Source organism: Otolemur garnettii, unplaced genomic scaffold (genome assembly GCF_000181295.1).
Source record: "Otolemur garnettii isolate 467f Iridium unplaced genomic scaffold, OtoGar3 scaffold00017, whole genome shotgun sequence".
In the NCBI taxonomy this organism is placed as follows: Eukaryota; Metazoa; Chordata; class Mammalia; order Primates; family Galagidae; genus Otolemur; species Otolemur garnettii.
The window spans coordinates 17,361,902-17,387,710 of NW_003852412.1; the positions used below are offsets into that span (position 1 = coordinate 17,361,902).

At 38.5% G+C, this 25,809-nt stretch overlaps 1 protein-coding gene across 2 annotated transcripts in view; it reads left to right on the top strand.

Moving 5' to 3' along the window:
• Positions 1-25,809, top strand: part of VCAN (versican) — a 112,390-nt gene that overhangs the window by 50,492 nt on the left and 36,089 nt on the right. For both annotated transcript variants that reach the window (XM_003785960.3, XM_023510877.1), the window contains 2 exons: positions 16,286-21,505; positions 25,073-25,186. In XM_003785960.3, the coding sequence (XP_003786008.1) occupies positions 16,286-21,505; positions 25,073-25,186 (5,334 nt within the window). The remainder of the gene's footprint in view (positions 1-16,285; positions 21,506-25,072; positions 25,187-25,809) is intronic.

Genomic DNA, 25,809 nt, shown 5'->3' on the forward strand with positions numbered 1-25,809 from the left:
TTCCAACATTTTGAACTCTGGCAAGGGAAAACCTGCAAGCAGATGTTCAATTAATGAATTTGAAGGCAGGTGTGTGCCTGACTAAGGAAAAGTGCACTTGTGCCAGGAGAGCCAACCTTTGTATGGATCCAGGTACGTTTTTCCAGACTGGAAAATCTCCGGTGCATGTGTGAACTTGTATAAACTTACTCACAAGAATAGAATCGACCTTTACATATACCATGTATCCAGCAAAAATACCACCCATGCTACCCTAAACCAAGGCATTTATAATTTTTTGCTGCACTCAGCAAGTCATATAAATCTTGATTTTTTTTTTTTTTTTTACTACTATAAAACAAAACATGCTTCTCAGGGCACACTTAGGTTCTATTTGCTCAAATGGATCTTAATAGCAACTTAGGGTGCTGTTGCTGGAGGGTAACTGTAGTTAGCAGTTAAAAAAATCTGAAGGAACTTTTCAGCTCATAAAAGTTTTATGAGCTGAAAAATGCTATGGGGTGTGTTTAACAGTGGTTCAGGGGATACTGAAAACTCGACTCCTGTCTATTTCAGGAGTAATTTGCACACCTGCAGTTTGAAAAATTATTGAAAGGTTTGCTTTGTGAACATGTGTGAAGGCTGTAGGATTTGAAGGCATGGGAAGAGTTTCTTCAATTCTGTATATATTTTGTAAAGAGCACTCCTTTAAATCACCTGAAATGTTACAAGTGAGTGGTGCAAAACAACAAATGTTTTTAAAAACAGATATATCAGTTTTTTCCCATCAAAGAAAAATTTGGAAATGTATAGATATTACATACAAGTCTTAGTCTACAAATACTTATAGCTATTAACCTTAAAGTAGATAACTTATTAGTTTTTTATAAACAAGTTCATATATTCTAGTTACTATATATTAGGCCTGCTTTATGCTGTCTTGTTAGACTTTTTTTTGGGTACAGAATCTTACCCTGTCACCCTGGTACATTGCCATTGTATACTCACACCAACCTCAACTCCTGGGCTCAGGCAATCCTCTTGCCACAGCCTCCTTAGTAACTGGGACTAGAGGTGGCCACCACAACACTTGGCTAGTTTTTTCTATTTTTAGTAGAGACCAGTCTCACTCTTGCCCAAGCTGGTCTCAAACTCCTGAGCTCAAGGGATTCTCCTGCCTCAGCCTCCCAAAGTGCTAGGATTATAGATGCGAGTCACCACACCCAGCCTTTTTTTTTTTTTCTGATTTTATAATTTACCTTCACACAAATCAGAGAGTAAGGTAGGAATAAAGCCAATATTAAACCAAAATTATACAAATAATTTTTATATTACATCAATAATTTATGGATAAAATTATTCATGTAAGGCTGTTAAAATTAATTGTATTTTGAGAAAGATAATTTTTGGCCTCTAATTTACAATTTCTTTTGCTCAGTTTTCTTACTGAGAATCTTCATATCTTATTGGTTACATCATTCCAAGATAACCTCCATCTAATTCACCTCTTCTGCACTTTTGTTTGTATGTAAGAGAAATGCACTCTGAAGGCAGGAGATAGCTGTGCAAATACTAATATTTATGTCATTGATTACACCACTCTCTCTTGTAAAAGATAATGTTTTATACAGGATAGTCTCAAATTTTTAAGATCACATATTTTTCACTTTTATAGAATTTTATACAATTTTGTGATTATGTTGAAAAATTACTTTCAGATTTTTTATTATAGAATTAGGTTTTCCTTTTCAGACAAAATGTTGTTGTAGGACTCCATATCTTGAACAGACAAAAGAGTAGGTTGGTTGACTACTATCTGAGGGAGGTCAGGAGCGTCACTCTCCTGGGATGTCCCCCTGATCTCCTGTGCTGGTTTCCAGCATAACATGGACCTCAGAGCACAGCAAGGAGGAGAATGATATCATCAGGATAGCTTGAAATAAAGCAAAAACAGTTACTTATCCATAAATGAATGAATTTTTAAAGTAAAAATTCTTTTAAAATTAGTCTGATTATCAATACTTTTATCTTACTATAATGCTACACATTTATGAACATTAACCTTAGAATAGTTCTATGTAAGGTGCTGAATAAAAGAAATTAAGGCAATTGTAGTTTCAATCTTATTGACGCCTATGTGTCACCAAGATGATATATAGGGCATTTCCAAGTATCATGAATATGTGCAAAACTACATTATCACCACGCTCATGCTCAGAGCTTGGTACTACCAAACCCCTTTTTCTATATTTTTATCACATCTAAACCTCAAAACTAATTGGTGAGATAGCTAGGAAAAGAAGGTGGGCAAATGAAGCCTCACCGAGTCGAACTTTTTTGGCCTGGGGTCTAATGGTCTAATGGCCTTGCCCCCTTGGGGAGCATTTTTTGCAGTGAAATGATTCTCTCTTCTGCTGAACTCTGAGGAACAATGACTCACTTTGTACTGGCTCATAGACCAGCCTGGTCATCAATTCCTGAAAGAGCATAAACTCTGGAAAACTGGTTTCTCATTGCCATTCTATTGGTTTGTTAAGAGTATGTGATTTAAATGCGGTTACTGCTAATGTGGGAGACTCTGCAGTGTTATTCAGATAGCTGCCATGGCGGGAGAATACCTTGCTAAAATTGGGAGCACAGTATTCTGGGGTTCTCTGATGTGCTTTCCTGCAAAATTTCAGAGCACATCCCTGAAAAAGGCTGGGGCTGGTGTCTCATCCTGGGGTGACTGATTTTGATGAGCTCCAGCTGTGGCCCGTTTTTCTCTGCAGGGATTTAAGATGGCTTCCCCCATTCCTCACGGGCTGCCTAAAATTCAGAAAACGATTGTGTTCCTATTAATCAAATTAATGGAAAGGGAAGAGAATGGTTATCTTCTCCTCCTTTCTATAGGAAAATAACCTTAATGTTTCTAAATTTGTAGTGAGCTTTGCACTACAGATCAAAGGTTACCTTTTTTAAAAGTTGTTAAGTGAAAAATTTAGTGTCTGTGGCACATTGACGCACATATAGACATACACATGTACATACAGAATCTCAGCTGTTTAATACGTTCTTTGAATAGAGTTATCAAACCACTAACCTTGAGGAAAAATGTAAGCAATTGAAAGTGTTTTCTTCAAAGGTTGAGGTTTAATAATAAGAGATATTCCATAGATAGCTGAAAGGAACTTTTATCTTCTTCCTAAAATGGACCAATGCCTGGGTTCTTTCTGAAAATGGCCTTTGCAGTTACAACTTGTCATTATCAAAACTAAGGCTAAAGTGGGGCCATTATCCCAAGACAAATACCACTTAGCTATTATTAGCAGTTACCCTGGGAGACAGGCACACACCCTTCTAGCAGGTCACAGCCAATGAAGAATTAGCTTCAAGTAAAGCAACAATGTCCCTGGTCCTTTGACAGATATTAATGGGAGGCACAGAAGAAACAAACTATCGACCCTGTTCCCGAGTCTCTTAAATGCACATTGGGAAGCCAATAGTAACGCAATCACATGCAACTGTGGTACTAAGACATGTAATTACACACTAGATCATGTGATATGATGGATCGTGAGTGATAGCTGAGGTCAGCCAAGGAGTCAGAAACTCACAGAATATTTCCTGAGAAGGAAGAGACTCAAGACAGTCCCTGTCTGAGGGATAGAGTGCAAACAAATTCCAAGCAGCCAGTTACTAGCCAAGTGCTTTCCAACCTAGGCCTAGCGGAGAGGCCAAGGAGCCCCACATATAAGCAGTTTTTAAAAATAGGGCTGAGAGTGCAGAGAGGCCATGTCTGAACACCTTGTCAGGATCTGCCCAGAATCCTACACAAGGTCGTGGGAGCTGTGCTGCCAACTTCCTTAGCGAGGAGTGTTCTCACACTTTTCTGTGCTTCCATGATTCATAGGTTTCGACAAAGACAGAATGTTCTGTGCCTTAGTTAAGCATGTTCAACTTTTCAAAATAAATTCCCATGAAGCATCATGGCTCTGAACTACACTCATAAAGTTAGATGGCATAAAACTACTTTTAAAAAAGTGGTACCTACTTTAAAAGATGATTTAAAGGCTAATGACATTTTAAATCAGATGCATATAGCATCAGTACAATTATAGGGAAGGTGCTGAGCGATCTGGACTAGTCTATCTGGCTATCTGCAATGTGGACCCACACATTTCTTAATTTCCCTGTCTTTGTTAGTAAAATGGATATAATCACTACTACTATGTAGAGTGACATTTCCTAAACCTTGAGCCATGCTCTTTTTTCAAATCTCAGGGGTTAGGAAACAAAGAAGATGTGTGTATATATTCATACACATATGTACATATACACGTATGCACATAATATACATATATATTTTTCTCACATATTTGGCAGTCAAATAATTATATGTACCAACTATGCTAGAACTGGATTTTTGGAAGGACACTCTGTGATACTCTGGGTGAACATGGGGAAGTAGTCAGTTTGCTTCATAGGAGGGGAGAGATAGTTGATGCAGTAGGCAGAGGCTTTGGAAGGAGACCTGGGTTCACTGTCAGGCAGGGACCATTGGCCCTCTGCATCCCCGGGTGTCATATTCCAGAGTCAGTCAAACGTGGGTGAAAATATTTAGGGGATAAACCCATAATAAAATAATACAAATCAAACACCAATACGGCATAACAACTATTTACATAAGCATTTATGCTGTACTTGGTTTTATAAGTAATTGAAAGACGATTTAAAGCATATGGATATGCAGGTTGTATGTCTGTTAGTATCATGCCATTCTGTGTGGAACTTGGGCATTGTGATCTTTGATATTCCTGGGGGAGGATCCTGGAACCAATCACCGTGGCTACTGTGGGATGACTGTATTTACAATGTGTTTGGTCTTGAATGAATTATTTAACTTCTGGGGGCCTAAGTTGTATAATAATAGAACTCTATAATAATACTACCACTCACCAGATTGCTTAAAGAGAAGGGATCTCTTTGAGTGCTTACCCTATGCCAGTCACAGTGACAGGCACTTTCCACATTTACTACTCCTTGAGTGACTGGGGAGTACCAAGCACAGTACCTGGCACATGGGAACTACTTGGTGCAATTAATTCCACCTCAGCTTCAGGAGTCATCTCATTTCAAACATCTAAATTCTACATGTAGAACAATATATAGGTTGTTTTGGACTAAAAAGGTAGAAGTTGAGTTATCTTCAAATTCAAGATGATTTAATCCGCAAGGAGCCAAATATAATCTTACTTTAGTATCTGCTTGACTGAAAGAACCTGTTCCAATTTCAGTCCTACACTGGACGTATTTTCAGGGTGATGCCATTTTGCCTGCTAATTAGAAGCAGCTGCAGCCCTCACCTAAAATTTAAATATGGTATCAATTCTCTAGGACCTAAGAGTAGAGTTTATTAGCTTTCGGCTCTTTTTCAATTGTGAGAACTGGGTTTGTGATGTTGATAACTGCCGAGTGAATTTTTTCTCAAAAAATCATTTTATGCATTCTTCATACTTTCCCCCAGGTATTGGGCCCAACCTCCTGCATATTCATAGAATACACGGACATTCCCTGCTGTCTTTCTGCTGTTGTCAAGGAAACCCCCAGCTCTCTGCACAGGGATTACATTCTTCTTTCTTAATAGCTCTTAGATCATTCATTTGTGCAATGAATAAAAAATGTATTCACAGGTCCAGACACTGTTCAGAACCTTTTTTTGTGGGGGGAGGGGCGGTGTAGGCAACGGGAAAGACTTGTGTGGTGAGACAAAAGGAAGGAAAAAGAAATGCTCCCGGAGTTCCATTTTAATGAGGTAAAGCTGCAAATTGTGTGCTGTTAAGAAGACATTGCCTATTTTTGTTAGTTTAGGAAATTTATAACATTACATTTCAGTGAGGCCAGTTTTTCACATACAAAAATAGTTATTAAGTGGCTTTATTAATAGAACCATTCCAAGAACAGAGCCCTGGTCAGTGTGACTGGGACAGGCCGGGAGCAGTGAAGGGTTTTAGCAAAATCTGTCATAATTTTTTCATTTGTATTGAAGCACTTTGGATTTTTTAATGCCAAGGGCGGGATATAAAATGTAAAATAATGCTTTCATCCTAGGGCATCATGTGGACATCTGAGGACTCATTTTATTGCATTAAAAAATGGTGTGCTCCAGAGAACGAGTGCCAGGATTTAGACTTTTTGATTGCGAATGAGGTGGGAAACACACAGTTATTGAAAGGAAAAGGATATAATTAGTCTCAAAAAGAATGATCTGTGAACCTTCTAAACAAATACCCGCTAGAATGATGGGGTATTAGATAGAGTGTTTCCCCATAAATGACTTCAGTCTGAATAGGAAATTTTATATTAGAAAGAAAGTATATATGGCGTGAAAGGAAAAGTTTAATTATATATCAGCCTCTGTGTCTATGACAATTTGATATATAGCGTCCGTGCATTACTCTGAAATTCGGTTGCACACGTGTGTCATCAGCGCACAGTAAGCCCCTGGAGCAGCCTTCAGCGACCTCATCCTTTCTCTGTGTGACACAGTCTTCCTGGTGTCTCACGGGGCAGTGTGATGACTTTGGCCATATGCTGCGTATAGTAGGTTTCTGAAGGTGTGGACTTTTCTATGATGAGAAATAGAAAAGGAAGTAAATGTGCTAATGTACATTTCTGGAGAGAATGCTGGAATATAGTATCATCATCACTTTTTACTACGTTGAAAGCTTCCCTTTCTCTGCATTATTGGGGAGCCCATCTTACTCTCTGCAGAGAAAACATGTTCTGCTCATCTCCTCACATTCACCCCCAGCACATGTAGTGAAGATTTGTTGAAATAAAGTCATTCAATTAAGCTATAGTACAGCTGGAGAAGAGAATAGAATACAATTTATAATTTTATAATTATAATGCCTAATGCAATTCATGAAAGAAAGAAATGCAATTTATATCTTAGTTGGGAAGGTAACTTAAACAATTAGTACACAAGAGAGAGCATGATGAAGGCTAATTGCTTGTTTCATTAAAAGGGAATTTTGAAGCCTATATGAATACATTGAGAAACAGCGTTAGCATGCAAAGTCTCAGAACTAATCTCAGAAGAAACTCTATCCCCTTGGTTTATCAGAGAGGGGCTAGAGCTGCCCACCCATGATGTCACTGTGTGTGATGGGTTGAGGGACACCAGGAAATTTCCAGTGCATAGGTATTACCCACAGCACTTCTCGATCCTGGCTATACAGTAGAATCAAAAATATATTTTGGGGGCCTCCAAAAATGCTTTCCATCCCCTCATCTGCCAGGAGACAACTTGAATCTGAATTTCTGGTGATAAGGCACAGTCATTGTAATTTTTGTTTGTTATTTTTCTTACCTTAGCTTTACGTGTCTATTTTCTTATTAGGCATCTGTCTTTTTAAATGCCCCCAGGTGATTTTGATGCACAGTGAGTGCTGAGCACTGCTGATAGACTGCAGGCTTTCTGACAGTTAGGACGCCTGCGGAATGCAGAGTCTTCTGGAGAGGGGTTTGCTTTACGCCTCTGTCCATTTAAGCTACTCGACCAACTTTGAGGAGAAAGAATGTGTCTGATTCAGTCTTCCCTGAGTGAAATGGTGCTTTGATCAGATTTGGGGAGAACGGTTTTTGTTTGGGGGGACAGAGGGTTTGGGTTTTTGTTTTGTTCACAAATGTTAAACGAAACGGCATTGGTTAATAAGGGAGAAAATAGAATTAAGTATTATTGAAATGTATGTTTTTAATAATTTCAGAAATAATTGTAATTGAATCAGAAGTAATAGTGAAGAATGGGGAGCACATCGCTAATTATTCAGAACCGCAGACCTCACTTTATTGTACCTATGTTACGGTCTACCTGCAGTCCCAGAAAGTACAAGGAAAGGCACCCTTGGCTTCAGTGGTTTTTTGGCTATACTTACTGGCAAAGTCAGTTTGTGGAATATACATTTACATTTGAGGGAAACAGTGATTACCACTTTACTATAAGCCCATATGAATTTGGAAAGAAAATGAATGATGAAAAGTATATTGAGACTGTTTCAGATTATTTAAATGATCTAGATTTTTATAACCATAAACGTTTTTAGAGTTTGAGTTATTTGTACAATTCTTAAGGTATAGTTTAAACCTTGAGCTGTAATTGTAGGTAGGGAACAACATTCTTCAGTCTGAGATACAAATCTTTCAAACGAATGATCAATTCAGCATAATATAAACTTTTTCTTTTCTTTTCTTTTCTTTCTTTCTTTCTTTCTTCTTTTTTTTTTTTTTTTACAAAGTTCCACTATGTTACCCTTAGTAGAGTGCTGTGGCACCACAGCTCACAGCAACCTCAAACTCTTAGGATTAAGCGATTCTCTTGCCTCAGCCTCCCAAGTAGTGCCTGCCACAGCATCCAGCTATTTTTTTGTTGTTGTAGTTGTCCTTGTTTGGCAGGCCCAGGATGAGTTTGAACCCGCCAGCCTTGGTGTATGTGGCCAGTGCCCTAGCCACCGAGTTACAAGCACCCAGCCAAACCTTTTTGTTCTTGTCAATAAATATATAACGGTGTTGACATTCTTCTAACTAAATTCCCCAAAGAGGCGCTAAGTGGCCAGAGTGTGGGAAGTTAATGTGTTTAAAGGATCTTTTTACTTTAATTATGGAAAATTGAATTTAGGTAGGGAGGTGAGATTTTTGAAAAGTGAAAAACAACTAGGAAATCTGTAAATAAGAAACCATATGACTTAAGTTTTGGGACATACAAATAAAGCCATCGCCAGTTTGGGCGGACGAAGTTTAGAACAGCTATATTTGAGGACTGATGGCTTCTAGATGGGTGAAGTTCAAAGGAGGTTTTATGAAGCGTTCTGAACTGGGGGTGGGGAGTCTTCTTGAACAATTCTAAAGTGGGAATGAAGAAGATAAAGGGGTAGGGACAGGGAGCTGCTGGGCTCCGCGCAGGGAAGGGAAGGGAGGGTGGCGGTGGGGGTGTGGATGGGGGTACACGTGGGACCAGGTACTGGAGCTCTTCTCTGGTGAAGAGTTCAGGGGCAGAGTGACAGGAAATGACTAGTAACTTTTGAACAGACTGGTAGCATAATTAATAGTTAAATGGTGTTTGATAAAGTTTAGCTTAGTAACTATAATTTTAGAGGCTACAGAGAAACTAAATATACATATTTATAAGAGGCCTTTGTTTTTACTGTAGTCAAAGCTTTTACTTATTTTGAATCCTTGACTCTGAGCCAGGTGTTTCTCTGGTGTTAGGATAGCTGACAGTATCTATGTATCTATTATCTATCTATCTATTCATCCTCTATTATTTGTCTACCTAGCTAGCAAATAATTTGACCATGCAGGATAACTAAAGTGAAAAAGACAATAAAAATACTGCCCTTTGATATTTTTTGTTGATTTGCTTTATTGGTCATCTTTTAAAAGATCATTTCAAAATCTATTGGCTTACTTTTCTTTCATACAGCTTTTATCTCATTGTTCAGAAATGCCTAACGGTTCCCAAATTACTTGATTATGCTCATCAGGAAAGCTATTATTCTTTAAAAAGTGGAAGTTATGAAATCCCTTGGGCCTTTTCTTTTGTTTTTTTGTTTGTTTGTTTGTTTTGCTGGGGCTGGGTTTGAACCCACCACCTCCGGCATATGGGGCTGGTGCCCTACTCCTTTGAGCCACAGGCGCCACCCCTTTTCTATAAGCAAGAAGAGCCCACACTCAATGATCCCTCCTTAAGCTCAGTTAGCCAATGACGGTCTCTAAACAAACTATGTCTACTTGATGAACAGCATTATTTGAGGATTATCCTAAATTGGAAAAAGATGATTCCCATTTATCATCCTCATAATGTCTTTCTCTTAAGAGGGAGGTTATCAGAAATGCTTACATTGTTTAAATATATATGTGTATAACATAATAATATACATATTATATATGTGTGTATAATATATATGATATATATATTATTGCATATGTGTGTATATATGTAACCCTTTCCGGGTATAAACTTCATGAATTGAGACACACTGGGCCCCATATTCAGCATGAGAGGGCTGTCAGCATAAGCTAACATGCTTGAGTGGGGCACCCAATCAACCTTGACTAGCTGAGCTCATTGGGAGATGTGGGTCGCAGAACCCAATTAATGATCTTCTAATCTTTAATTTATCTGATCTCCAGGAAGATTGAATATTGAGATAAATACCTTATAATGGTCAATCATTGAAGTAATTAAGGATGCAAAAGCACCTAACAAAATTTGGGGAGGGTGTTTATATCTTGATTACTAAGGTCAATTTTTGTAGCCTACTAAGTCAACACCATTTTTAGTGTCTGAAATTTTGAAAATATTGGGATGTCTAAGTCAGTCTGGTTCAAATTCACGTTAGTGGGTTTTCCTTGCTTCTTAGGGTACCAGTTAGCCTTTTTATTTTAATTAACAAAATATGAAAGGAGGGGCAGCGCCTGTGGATCAAAGGAGTAGGGCGCCGGCCCCATATAGTGGAGATGGTAGGTTCAAACCCAGTCTGGGCCAAAAACTTCAAAAAAAAAAGAAAGAAAAAAGAAAGAAAAAAGAAAAATATCAAAGGTGAATGAAATTGAAACATTTGTTTCTTTCTGGCAGTTGTATCTATAGGTATGTGTCAGAAAACGTAAACATCTTAAAGAATTTCAAGCTTTCTCTCTTTAAATTCCACAAGTATTTCTCAAGCACTTCCTTATGGCTATCTATTGTATTTTTAAAATAAGAAAACAAAAACCTTTTTTGTTACACATTAAAATAAAATCAATTTTTAATAAAGAAATGTGATCCTAATATATCTCTGCTGAATAGATTGGTATACACTTACATTTAATTAAAAGCTCTTAAACTTGAGTTGTAAAATTCCCTAAAGAGCACATGAACTTTAACCAGCCACCTACGCATCTTAGCAACTGTGTTTTGTGTCTGGTAACAGTGTGACTGGAAGACTTGTGCTATGTCTACAAAACTCTGCCATGAAGTACTTAAAAATACTTGGTGAATAATTTGAGGTCAGCTAGCAATAAAGCTTTGTGTGAAAGGCCATTAAAAAAACCTATTAACCATAGTACTGGTATATTCAAGTCAAGCTGTTAAAATACATTCGCATAAACAGAAAAGATTATACATAAACTGTGTATAGTTCTGTGGTTTGACTGTTGAAATCCAAATAAAAGTTATATTACCCATAGAGTAAGATGCTAGAATAGAAGTAGTGTTTTATAAGGACTTGTTCATCCAAGATCTTGGAATGTCAATCACCCCACCTGGTTGTTCTGTTCCTACCACGAGAGCAGGTCTCCGTTCCTGAATGAGATCCTCCTTTCACAATGGCACAGGCGTCCCCCATGTTACCCACAAAGAAACTTTTTTTGGTTTGCAATAATTATAGCTATTGCAATTCTCTAATAACGTAGGTGGTGGGTGAGGGCGTGACAGGAAAGGAGGATGAAGAGGTAATTTCAGGGGGTGCATAAAAAAAAATAGGAGCAAGTGGAATTGGGTGAGGTGCAAGGGGTTAGTGACAGGCATTTGGGTGACCTGACAGGAAAGAATTTACCTATTTATATGTAGTAAATAAATTTCATACCCCCACCGCCTGTCCAACCATGAGATGTTACAAGTGTGGGAATAAGCAAGTTATACCAACAGAAGAAAATGCAGATTGATGCATGGAGAAGCTGTTGGCAGAAAAATTTAACTTCAGAGCTCTAGGTAATTAACATTTCTCCCTCCCTCAAATCCATAGTAAGAAATCTAATGAACCATTTGGAAGTTGACACAACTTGTTTAAACGATAATGTTAGTTGCGTAATTGTGAGACTATTCCTTTCCCCAAAAGAAAATGACATTATTCCAACTCTCATTTTACATCTTTGTTTTAAAGATTCCCATTTAGAAGAAGTTTTTTTTTCAAGATATCTAATAACATGAGAACTGTAGTTAATGAAGTTGTATTATATTAGAGATTTTCGTTAAAAAAGTACATTTAAGCTGAACTTACCACAAAAAAGACATGATAATTTGCTTCATTAAAGTAACCATTTTACCATCTATTTGTTTCTATAACATCGTGTTGTAAACCTGAAATACACACAATAAAACTTGTCTTAAAAAAGAAATTTTTTATAACACTTATCAAATGAGCATATTATTTATTTATACAATTTTTCTTCTGGCAAATGTTTTATGGTATACTGATAGTTATTTGGACATTGCCTGCTTCATGATACCGTGAGACACGAGATGAAAATGCTTAATATGTTTTTGTTCTCTCTCATTCTAAAGGCAGCTGGATCAGAAACTTGGGAGGTGGGAGGCGGAAGTGATCCTGATCTAAATTTAATGATCGGTACATTTTGAATCTGTAGACTCCCTTTAAAACAGGGAGAAGAGAGTTTAGTAAAGCCAGTTCTCTCACTTCTTGGCAAAAAAATTTGTTTCATAAGAGAGGGAGAGCAGGGCAGGGAGAGACTGGAGGCACACTTGGGTCTTTATAAATCGGTTTGTGAATGTCTGCCTTGCAGTCTGATACATAATACGTACTCAGTGAATTTTGCACGATCATTTGACTCCGGGAGAGATAGAATAGTTAGGGTGGTGTGCATGGTTGTGGAAGTGAATTTCATTTTGGGTCCACAAACTACCATGAAGCAGCATGAGTCTGTGAAATATATGTAAGATTCTGTCTCTGATAGGATTTTGGCGCTGTACTTGAAATTTCGTAATTTTTATTTAGGTTAGAAAATGGACTATGTATTGTTTGCATTGAATGGTTGCCTATTTTAGTGAAAAATGCAGATATGATAATCTAAAATCCTAAGGAAGTCCTCAGAGATTTTTGAGTAATAGGAAGTGTTAGAGTTTGTCATCCAAGTGGAATATGGACTAAAAGGATGTTATTGATTGGAGCTAAAGTCAGAAGCTATTAAGTAAATTACATAGTCTTATGATCTGGTCTTTAATTAATAAAATTAAGTAGAAAAAATATGAGTTGACAGTTAAATAAATTGTATAAATTATTAATACACAATTAGAATTCTTCTGTACAGTAGAATTTCTGTAAGTTGACCACCCAGAGGACAGTAACAAAATGGTCAGCACACAGAGGTGGCCAACATAAGGAACTAGGCCTATGTACTGATAGGTACATGTGGTGCATGTCTGGTCTACGAAAATTACATCAACTGAAGGAGGTGGTCACTGGAAGGAGATCGGTAACTATGAGGGTTCTACTGTATTTTCTTTCCCTGGAAAGCTCACGAGTTGGTCGGATGTCTTGTGACCACCTGTCAGTTTCTCGCCGTGTGATATATGACGTGTTGGCATACCACAGTGCCTTACCTCCCTGCTTTTTCCTACCCTTCAATTTCAAAGCTACCAATATCATACTTGACAGAACGTCCATGTGTAATTATTCACTAAAAGTATCATGGGATATTTATACTGGTCTTATGTTTTTAAAGTAAGGGATTTACCTAGAGGTCCAGACAAATCTATAATAACGACTACAGCTTTTACTCTATTCTTGGCCAAGTGTTTCTAAGTAGACAACATCAAGCAGTTAATTTCTTACTTATTCTTTTGTTTTTCTAGAGAATTCTAGCTGAATAGCTTGTTTTTACTCCATTATTTATAAAAAGTTACAAAAGATGGTAAGGATTTTTATTCATAGTATGTTTGACACTGACACATGTTTCTTACTTAATTTTTTTCTATATTTAAATGAAAGATGTTGTGGGACCAAATAGGTGTGAATTCATTGTACTTTTTTGTAATGTATCCTAATAGTGAATTCTGGTTTTATTTAAGCCTAATGAAATAAGATGAAAGGTTTTCATGTAAAATGATAGTATGAGCAGATTAAGATAAACACATTTTTGAAGTCCAGTTAAATTCCAGGAAGTTATACCAAGTAGTTGAATTGAGTATGGCTTAATTCAACTGTATTCAAATAGCATTAGCAATGAGAGGCTACTTGAATTGGTGTTTAGGTAAAATTAGTGATAGAATATTTCAGGAGATTCATTCGTATAAAGGCATTTAAAATGCATTCTGTCATATGGTTTTAAACATTTTCTTCACTTTCTTTTTAATAATAAGCTAAAACCTACCTTCAATGAAAACTGTAGTAAGAGGCTACTATTATCTGAAGATTTTATCGTGTCCTCTTCTGAAACATACATCACAGTACTTTGAGGTCAGAGAAACAACTTTAGTGACTAATATCAACATTCTTTTTATTTATATTTTTTCAAAGGCAAGGTCATTTCCTTGAAGTTGATAACTAGTAACAGTTTCAAAAGCTGAGCCAGAAACAGTCTGCATTCATTTTATGTTTCTATGATACATTAGAGTTATACAAGGTGGCCATAAGGTTCATGTGCAATTAAAAATTGCATGAACTTTATGGCCACCCTGTAAAAAGTTATATGTTAATATAGAGTATTGATCTCACCTCTTTGTGTGGTAGAAATATTTTCTCATTCATTTGAATATTTATGCACTGTAGTTGACATCGTTGAACAGCTGAATGTATAGTGTGAAATGAAATGGAGATAAAAGAGATGAACTATAATGTGTAGAAATTCAGTAGGAAGGACGCAGAATTAGGGTGAGTATAACCCAGCCCTACACAAGAGTATTTTAATGAGATAATTTAGTAGGGATATGGTGAGATACAAAGAAGAGTTTTTTTCTTTTCTTGTTTTTCTTAGACTGAATGGTATAAATGTAAGGTATATGTCTTCTGATTATTTAAGTCTTGTGGTCTGGTTTTTATAAATTTAAAAACACATAAGAGGCATCTGTAGACTTGTAACTGGTCGTGTGTATTATACTCCTGTATTTATGTTGATGCAGAGTAAGTGAGAATACAAGCAACACTGATTCTTCCTCAGTAGGCTTCTTTCTTTTCTGATTTAACAGTAAATGCCAGATGTTGATACCTCCACATGCAGAAGGGAGCAGCTTCTCACAACAGCAACAGTCCAGGAAAAAGCTGTTTTCTCCCCTATAGATGATGGGGAGCAGGTGGGGCAGGGTTGGCTCCATCATAATTAGTTCTTCTATAAACTTCTCAGGTTCAGCCTGGGAATGTGTGGCATGAATTGTGGCCAGTCTGAAAGTGAGTTGTGCAATATGGGTATTATGCCTTTGGACAAGATGGTGAGACACCCTGTCGTCCTTTGCCTTCTTTGTGGGTCAGTGCCTTCACTGGCACCTTTTTGCACTGCCTGTCACTGGAAATGCAGCACTGGTATTGGTGCGATCTTTCTTTGGGACAGTGGAATGCCATCAAGATGAAGGGAAGCCTCAGAACTTCCTCCTTTCTACTGCCTGAGACAAAGAGTTTGTTGATGTTTTGTTTGTTTGTTTGTTTAATGGTTGGCGCCATATGGCAATTTACATTCTAGGGAATGTTCTGATGATAGATGCCATTTGAAGTATGCTAGTTAGACTCTGTATATGTGTTTTGCACTTTCTTTGGAGAAAATCTTAATAACAAGAACCAAATTTGGCCTAATCCAGGTAATTCCCGGGAAGGATAAAGCCATAAAGATGTGGAAATCTCTTCCTGGTCCTTTGAGGGAGCCATCCCCACCAGAGCCATCCCCCATTCTGGACTATGGCATATGGACTGTGGCCAAGCTCTGTCCCACTGCCGCAGTGGATAGAGGCTGTCCTCACTTTGTAAAAGTCCTGTAAATAAACCTTGCTTTTATTTTTCTAGAGAACGGTTTTCTCCAGGACAGGTTATAAAGAGAGCAGAAGGAATCTCTCCTCATTTTCTTTCTGAATACAAGGTATCTAGGTATTCCCTCACATGAAGGACAATCTTCGGTTACTTTTCTTATATACATGTGGATCATACAGAAAAAGTAATTGATTCTATAGGGCATGGTCTTGACTTTTCATTTTCAGATTGGCTGTATATGAAATGGTCTTAATGTTTAATATTTTTGCAGTTCGCACAAAGATGAATTCTTGCATTCCAAGATTACAATGTATATGTGATTCCTTGCTTCATTTTAAGGACCTCGTTGTTTTCTTAAACCTGTTGAAGAGTTTTCATAACCTGTTTCCATAACCTTGAGTTGGATTCATTTGTCTTATCATTAATGTAACTGCAGCGAATTTGACAACTGAGAACCATGTGTAGAAAGGTGTTTACTGTGAAGAGATGTTAATACTTCTGTGTGTGTGTGACCAGCCTTGCTATCGATTTCTTCTATCATACACTGTCAAATCTTATACTTAAGGATTGTGAAAACTCTTTGTTTTTTTCAGATCGAATGAGTGATTTGAGTGTAATTGGTCATCCAATAGATTCAGAATCTAAAGAAGAACTTTGTAGTGAAGAAACAGACCCAGAGCACGATCTAATTGCTGAAATATTACCCGAGATAATTGAAATAAATCTATACCACAGTGAAGAAGATGAAGAAGAGGAAGAGTGTGCAAATGCTACTGACGTAACGACCACCCCCTCTGTGCAGTACATAAACGGGAAACATCTCGTTACCACTGTGCCCAAGGACCCAGAAGCTGCAGAAGCTAGACGTGGCCAGTTTGAAAGTGTTGCACCTTCTCAAAATTTCTCAGACAGCTCTGAAAGTGATGCTCACCAGTTTATCATAGCTGAATCAGAATTGTCTACCGCTATGCAACCTAATGAATCTAAAGAATCAACTGAATCTCTTGAAATGACATGGAAGCCTGAGACTTACCCTGAAACTTCAGAACAGTTTTCAGGCGGTGAGCCTGATGTTTCCCCTACCGCCCCTTTCCATGAGGCAGAAGTGACAGAGAGGGTGGAATCAGTCACAGAGAGAAGTCCTGAACTTGGTAATCAGGTGCATGACCACAGTGATCCTATCCCTCTGTTTTCTGAAGAGTCTTCAGGAGAAGCTGCCATTGACCAGGAGTCTCAAAAAACAGTATTTTCAAGGGCCACTGATGTAACATTTGGTGAAGAGGCAGAAAAAAGTACTTCCATCTCATATTCTCCCACTGTAGTTCCAAGTTCTGCATCAGCACGTGTTTCAGAAGGATCAATTATACCCATAGGAAATTTGTGGCCTAGTGACCCATTGTCTACTCTAGAAAGCTGGGTGGAAACAACCCCCAAAGAAACCGTGGAGCTCTCAGGGAGTGCTTCAACTCCAATTTCAGAAGGCTCTGGAGACGTAGAAGAATATGAAGATAAAATGGTCACCCTGGGAACAGATTTATCACAGAAAGATGTCCCAGATACTATTGTTACTTTAGACACCAGCAAGGGGGTTATCACAGAAAGCCTTTTTGCGCTTCCTGTGACCACCACGTATTCAGTTTCTGACCAACCTCCTGAAGAAGTGGTGCTAACCAAAGCTGTAAGCAAATCAGACATTCCTGAGTGGGGTTTCAGTACAACTTTTGAGGAAAAGCAAAGGAATGAGGAGGAGGAAAGAGCTACAGGCACAGATTCCACTGTAGAGATTCGTTCACCAACACAGAGACCAGATCAATTCATTTTACCCTCAGAATTACAAAGTTTGAATGTGGCTACATCCAGTGGTTCAGCTGCCAGGAGGACTTTTGTGTCCTCGACAACACCTACACAGTCTGAAAGAGAAGTGACAAGTTCCACCTTTGTCATTACAGAGAGAAATATTTTAGAAAATGTGGGGGCGCAGACCACCGAGGACAGCAGTCAACCCGAGGTTCAGGAAGGGCTGACCACTCTCCCAGGTAGCCCCATCTCTGTCTTTGTGGAGCAGGGCTCTGGAGAAGCTGCCGCCAACCCAGAAACCACCACTCTTTCTTCATTTTCATTACATGGAGAGTCTGAAATTCCAACCAAAAAGGAAACAGCTGGCACTGCGTCTCCCCATGTGGGAATGACTTTCTCCTCTGAGCCAACAGCACTAGTTCTGAGTCCTGGAGATGGAGAAGTTGAAGAAAGTATACGTCAATCATCCAGGGAAAACTTGACTTCAGAATTATTAGGAGAACCACACCAGGGGACAGAAATAAATGGCTTTTCTACAGCTTTTCCTCTGGAGGAAGATTTCAGTGGTGACTTTAAAGAGTACTCAACAGTGTCTCATCCCATAACAAAAACAGAAACAGTGGTGGTGGAAGGGTCTGGGGACACAGCGTCTGGGGCTACCCAGATTTCACCATCCTTGATACCTACTGCAGTTCATATTGGTGGCACACCTGACTCAGAAAGACCCAGTGGCACCCTGGCCAGCACATCAGCCTCCCCTTGGGAAGAGTTCATAGCCTCAGCTGATGGCTCAGGAGAGCATCTGGTCACAGCCAGCAGCTCCATCAGCCCAATACTCCCCAGTATTGTGGAAATGTTTTCTGGTACAGATTTCCCATTTATCGATCAAGGATTGGGAGAAGTAGGTGTAATCTATGAAGCTGATAAAAGAGCCCCCATTTTACCAATAGCAGAAACTGAAGGCACTATAATTCCAACAGGAAATGGGGGAGTAAAGGTCAATGACACAATTTCAGTGAGCATTCCCCAAACTACGGAGCGAGTCAACACTGCAAGACAAGATATTGAAAGTGAAACAGCATCAGAGGAAAAGATTCAAAAAGAAAAGTCTTTTGAATACCCCCAAAGCTCTCTTGCATCAGAACAAACAAGTTTTGACTCACAAACATTTACTGAAACTGAACGTCAAACCACAGAATATTCTACACTGACAACAAAGGAAACTTACAATATGGATAAGGAAATGGAGGAGGAAGGCATTTCCTTAGTTCACCCGTCTACTGCAGGTCCAAATGCCAAGGGGATGGAATCCTATACTCCTCTCCCCGAAGCTACTGAAAAACAACATGTTTTCTTAGCCCCCTTAGTGACTGAGTCTCTACCAGCTGAAAGTATCATCAGAGATTCATCAATCAAAGAGGGAGAAAGTGAAAAACTCTTTCTACAAAGTATGAAACCAACAATTAAAGAGTCATCTACTGATCTCTTACTGTCTGGATTGGGATCAGGAGAAGAAGTTTTCCCTACTCTCCCTACTGTGTCAGTGAATTTTACTGAAATGGAACAAATCATTAACACATTCTATCCCCAGACTTCTCAAGTGGAAAATTTAGAAACAAGCATCGTAAGTGATAAAATTAAAGATTATGAGAGAATGGAAAATGTGGCAAATGAAGTTAGAACACTCATTTCTGAAACAGACATCTCCAAAGGCAGTGAGGCAACATCCAGCCCAACCTTCACAGAAAATTCAAGTGACAGTGGGGCAGCAGGACCCACTAAGGCAGCTCTCCCTTTCTCCACAGACACTGAACAGGCTCAAAATGAGACTCTCAGCCAGGCAGAAGAAATCCAGACTGATAGACCGCAAACTGTAACCCAACAAGACTCTAGCGAGAGTTCTTTCACAGCAGAAGCTAAAGAAACAGCAACCTTTTCCACTGTTTTCCCAGATAGAACTTATGATCTTAAAACGGCCAAAGAATCTGGGACCTCAGCACCAAAACCAACTGATTTACATCAGTTTACAACTGATGAACATTCTGGAGAAGGGTCTGGAGAAGTGGATATTGATTCAGCTTACACTTCTGGAACTACTCAGGCAGCCAGACAAGGAAGCACCACATTTGTTTCTGATAGATCCCTGGAAAAACACCCCACGGTGCCAAGTGCTACAGCTGTTACTGCAGATGAAGTCGCAACAGTTTCTGCGGCTCTGCCTCTTCATCCAGAGCAGAATGAAAGCGCCCCCGCTCCAACCAGCACACTGTCAAATACAATGTCATATGAGAGGTCCATGGAGGCTACCACAGGGAGTTTCCAAGACCATTTCAGTGGACTTGAGGATTCCACATTAAAACCTAACAGAAGAAGAAAACCCACTGAAAACATTATTATAGATCTGGACAAAGAAGACAAGGATTTAATATTGACCATTACAGAGAGTACCATCCTTGAAATTCTACCTCAGCTAACATCAGATAGAAACACTATCATAGATATCGACCACTCTAAACCTGTATATGAAGACATCCTTGGAATGCAAACAGACATAGATTCAGAGGTGCCAGCAGGACCACCTGGCAGTAATGATGAAAGCACTCAAGTTCAACAGAGGTATGAGGCCACTGTTAACTCTTCTTTTCCTGAGGAAACATTTGAGGGCTCCGCTGATACTCTTCTAGCTAGCTACACTCAGGCAACACATAATGAACCAGTAACTTCTGAAGACAGACACCAGTTAGATCCTATGGGCTTTAACTTCACAACTGGGATCTCTGTTCCTAGCATGGAGGCAGAATTAGAACTTTTACTTCCCACACCGACATCCCTTCCCGTTCCTAGTAAGTCTGCCACAGAGAATCCAGAGGATCCAGAACCAAAAACTGAACCAAAAGCTTTGGATGACATCTTTGAATCAAGCACTCTGTCTGACGGTCAAGCTATTGCAGACCAAAGTGAGATAATATCAACATTAGGCCATTTGGAAAGGACACAGGAAGAGTATGAAGAAAAGAAATATTCACAGCCTTCTCTGCAACCAGAATTCTCTTCAGGAGCTGAGGAGGTGCTGATAGATCATACTCCCTATGTAAGTATTGGTGCTGACCACTTTGCAGCTCAGAGCTTGACAGAGGCGCCTGATGTGATGGAAGGATCCAGTTCCCCATCTTACACTGATACGCCCATAGCAGTTTCAGCATTTGCAAAGCTGTCTTCGCAGACCCCATCATCTCCACTCACTGCCTACTTAGGGAGCGGAGCCTCTGAACAGACAGAGCTACCCCAGCCAAGTGCTATGCCAGATATAGAGGCTGGCTCATCTCAGATGTCCCCAGAGGATTCTTTTAGGGAAATTTATGAAAATAGTGAAGAAACTTTCAAACCATCAAGTAAAAACTCTCTAATAACTGAGCCTCCATCCTTATTCCCTGACATAAAATCAGAACCTTCTGAAGATGAAAGTAGACCTACATTATTAAAAGAAATGGAAACTTCTCCTACTGAATTAATTGCTGAGGAAAGAACTGAGATGTTCCAAGATTTCCAAAATAAAATCAATGGTCAACTTCCTGTAGAAACAATCACGATATTTCCCAGTGTTAACACACCTGGAGCTGTAACTGTCATTACGGCGGCCAGTGAAATTAAGTTAGAAGGTGCTACCCAGGGGCCACATACTCCTTCTGCATCCGCTCCTGATGGGACTGAGGCAGCAGTGTTACCTCAGCCCAGCCCACAGGCTTCCAAAGAGCTCACCATTCCTTCTTCTCTGGAAATTAGCCCTGACACACAGACAGCTTTAATCAGATTGGAGGATTCCACAGCAGCCGCAATACAACAGCAGGTATCAGCCAGAGTTCTTGATTCCAATAATCAGGCAACAGTAAGCACTGTGGAATTAAATTCTGAGCTTTCAACACCACCATTTTCCCTTCCGGAAACTTCTAATGAAACTCATTTCCTGATTGGCATGAATGAAGATTCAATGGAAGGCACAGAGATCTATTTACCAGGTAAGACCACAACATTGAAAAATCTGTTCCCAAACCTGAAAATAGTCCCTTGGTTGTAATTTATATATGTATGTGATTTTTATTGTGATGTTAAATTGATGGAAATTTTTATATTGGTCATACCATGGCAGGTCAGGCTACAGTATTGAGTCCGTAATGAAATGAAATAAAAGTAAATATAGATTATTTCTGGGCTTTATAGTAAATACAAAAATGCTTCGTATTTTTCTGGGTTTAGAAAATAACATACAATTGCAACATGGACAAAATGAAACTGTTAATTTTTATTGGCATAAAAATTTGGTTTGTTTTTACTTGTAATTAGAGTATTGCTTTGTCATATGTCTCATAGTTACACTCCTTCATTTTAAAAGCAGGGAAAAAGTCCTTTTTTAAAAAAAAAATCTCTCTCATTGATGCTTGCTATTGTGACAATATCAAAATCTGTCAGGTCTTTAACATTTAGGAATAGTAAATAGCTCCAATAAGTATTTCACAGCCCTATAGTATCAATTACCCGTTCATACTTTTATGTAATTTTCTTCCTTAAGACAATTGCTCCTAACACAGTGCCTAGCGATAGTGGGTATTCATTTATTATCTTAGCATACTACCTGTTGAAAGAAGTTTTCTGTTTATTTATTGAAGGTACAGAAAGCATGAATTTGATACTGCTTAATATAGACCATCTTATTTGATCATCATAAAAAGGCTAAAAAAAACATGTTATCAGCCCATTGTAGAAGGATAAGACAAGGAGATTCAGAGAGGTTCAATAGCTTGCCCGGGGTTGCATAGCCACATCATGGCAGGAGTGGGATTTGAACCTGAATCATCTCTCATTCTGATAAAAAGAGAATTTATTTTACTCTTAGTCTAGCCCGAGAATGTTGAAAAGGCAACTTTAATTATGTCATTATTTAAATAACAGTGTCAGGGGAAGCACCACCTAACTGCTACCTGGCCAGGAGAGAGGAAATCAATCCACTAATGGCCATCCTGGTTGAAGACATATATTTTATAAATATATTTTTTTTAATTTTAGTTCAGATTAACGTGGGGATACAAACAGATTCCCTAGTTTACATTTGTGAGGTTAAAATGCAAGTTGTAGCTGTGTCTCACACCCAGGCGGTGTGTCATATACCTGTGTAATGTACCAGTTGGGTATTAATTAATATGTTTTATGTCATGGCTATTATGAAAAGTATTCTGATCTTATCGATATTATCTTTTGTGCCGCTAATGCTTTATTTTGATGTGCTTCCAATAAAGTAAAATAGTCAGAAAATGCAACTTTTATAATGGCTTGAATTATTTATCAAAGGCGGTTGACATTGGATTTTTTTGCTGCCACTCTATATTTAATCTGTAAATGATAACCTAGTAATCTGGCCAATGTTTGGTAATTCAGTGGAAATACACTTCCGATTGTTGAAAATAGGATATAGAAATAATTGGTAATAACTATGCACTTATAGAGAGAGTTAAGTTTGACAGACAAGTGGGAAATGTGTACCAGTTGCCCAGTCCATGGTATTTGCTGAGAATTAGAGTTTGTGTCTTCCTTACAATACAAATTGTCACTTTAGCTTAATTCAGTAAAGAGCAGGTCACATGGGTTTACCTGGTCTACCTGTTGCAGATTCAACTTTCAGAGCTTGTGTGAACTGTTTAGGGAAAAACAAAATTCATAAATGTGAAATTTTCTCCTAATTGGAATGACTATTTTTTCTTTTTCTTTTTTTTTGAGACGTTGTCTTACTTTGCCACCTTTGGTAAGGTACTAGGGTATCATAGCTCACAGCAACCTCAAACTCCTGGGTTCAAGCAATCCTCTTGCCTTAGCCTCCTGAGTAACTTGACTATAGGCGTGGCCACCACACCTGGCTAGTTTTTCTACTATCTTTTTTTTTTTTTTTTTTTAGTAGAGACAGGGGTCTTGCTCTTGCTCAGGCTGGACTAAAACCCCTGAACTCAAGCAATCCACCTGCCTTGGCTTCTCAGAGTGCTAAGATTACAGGCATGAGCCACTGCACCTGGCCTGGAATGACTTTCCAGTTCACACAGAGATCCGCTCACTGAGTTCTGGTCTCAGGCCTCAGCATGGTGTCTGGTGTCTGGTGGGAATAACAGTATTTCACATTCAGGCGGCACCTGGCGGTCTCACAAAACACTCCACAGCGTGGGACATTTTGATTCTTCACGGAGGCTAACACGAGATACCTTGTCTACTGACCACGGCCTTGTCATCTGGGCCGTATACTTTCAAACTGAGAAAGCTAGGGAGGATTTAAAAAAATTTTTGGAACTATAGGAGAAAATTTCTTCTATAAATTGGGGTGGTTTTTGAAGAAGTTGGTGTACACCTCGGAATTACCCTAACTTTATATGAGCTTCAAACGTGGGAATGTGTATCTACCGAGTTTCTGTAGTTGTCCAGAATTTATTTAACACTCAGAAAGTTTGTGTTTGACCTTTCTATGTGGGAAAGCCTTCCTTACCCGCTGTAGCAGTTGATTCTAACACCCCAAGTTAATTTTAGACATCTTATTTTCATGTGTAATTATTTCAGGGTTTCAGAACTTAAGATTCTCAACAATATGGTTATATAGTCTATAATCTATTTTATTTCAATTGTTTTGTAAAAAAATTTGACTCTTATTTGGATCCTGAACATTTTGAAACATAAGCAATTCTGAAGTAATATGTAAAGAATAAATATAAACTCTGTATGAAGATAGAGTCATCCAAACGATACTGGAATGTAAAATATATGATTCAAATGGTGTCACAGGTTTCGCATTTAGAAAATGTATTTTAAAACTACTTGTCCTTATAGATTTGTCTTTGGCATTTACATTCATCTCCTAGGAGTGCTGGTTTTATTTGTGCTTTAATAGGGAAATTGTAATAAAAGTTTGGGGTTTCCTTGTAGGTGAGGTTTTTGTACTGGGGGTTGTTTTTATACAGGAGAGTTTAATCCATGTGTTTTCTTCAAGTATAGTTTAAAGGAGCACATGTGGGACGTGTTTTTGGAAAAAGCATGTTAATGTAGCAGAAGAGACTTCAGTGCACACTTTCGAAGAAAAACAGTTTCTGAGCATTAAGTGGTAAAAGGCAATAACAATTCAAACGATGATAACAAGCCAACCCGCTAAAAAGAATGCATGTTCCGTGTATCCAGCCATGTCACATGAACTAACCCGTGTAAAAGAACACATTTTCCATTCACTGTGCACATATGTGTAATCATTTTTGACTAAAATCAATTGCCATTATCATGCCAACTAAATCTGCAGTAGAATATCTTAGTTGCCAGATACGGTACAAGAAAATGTCATTAAAGAATAATCATGATAGAATCCCAGAAATGAATAGATGCGATTTGTAATGAGTAGCTATAATGCCAAGAAACACTCCAGAGAGTACAGTTAATGTTAATTTTTATGTGTAGTAAATTGCTATGGTAAAGCTTCTATTGTGATAGCAATACGTGGCTTTATATGCTAAAATACACTGAAACCTGGGAGCCTAACTGCTTTTCTTACTTTCCTGACCTGGTAGGAACTGATCGTTGCAAAACAAACCCGTGCCTTAATGGAGGCACCTGTTACCCTACTGAAACTGCCTATGTGTGCACCTGTGTTCCAGGATACAGTGGAGACCAGTGTGAACTTGGTAAGAGGTTCTCGACTGAAAGAATGCAGTTCTTTTATAGATTTGTCAGGGGAGAATTTCTGTTGTTGAATCAACTGGAGATTTCCGAGAAACCCAAGTGTAAATAAGTGGTATGTTAAATGAAATGAAAAACTGAGGGCAATTAATAAGGGTCTGGAAAATGGAAACAGGTGTTTACTGGATTTTGTCGATACACCCAAGACCCAGTGAGGTTGACTGAGGTCAGCTTTGTCTCATTGTGGTTTTTATAGACAGACAGGCTTTACAATGTAAAGATGCATAAATGTTAACAAAAAGTGTTCATTTATCCCCCAGATTGGCATATCAATAACCAATTTAAGTATACATTTTTAGAAATTAGGGGAAAAAATTAGGATATTTTATTTCTTGTATTTTGAGATCACTTCCTCTGATAGGCATGGGAAAGACACTCTCTCTGACTCTCAGTAGCCAACCAACCTGTCTCCATCTCAAGTTGTGCTGTTGCTGTGCCCTTCCTCCCTTTGGGTTCCAAAGGATATAAAGGACTCTAATAAAGCAGTTGCTTTTATTTCTGTATTTTTATTTAAGCATCCTTTATTATAAAGAAGAAAAAAGCCACGGTTTTAATTTGGCCAAATATA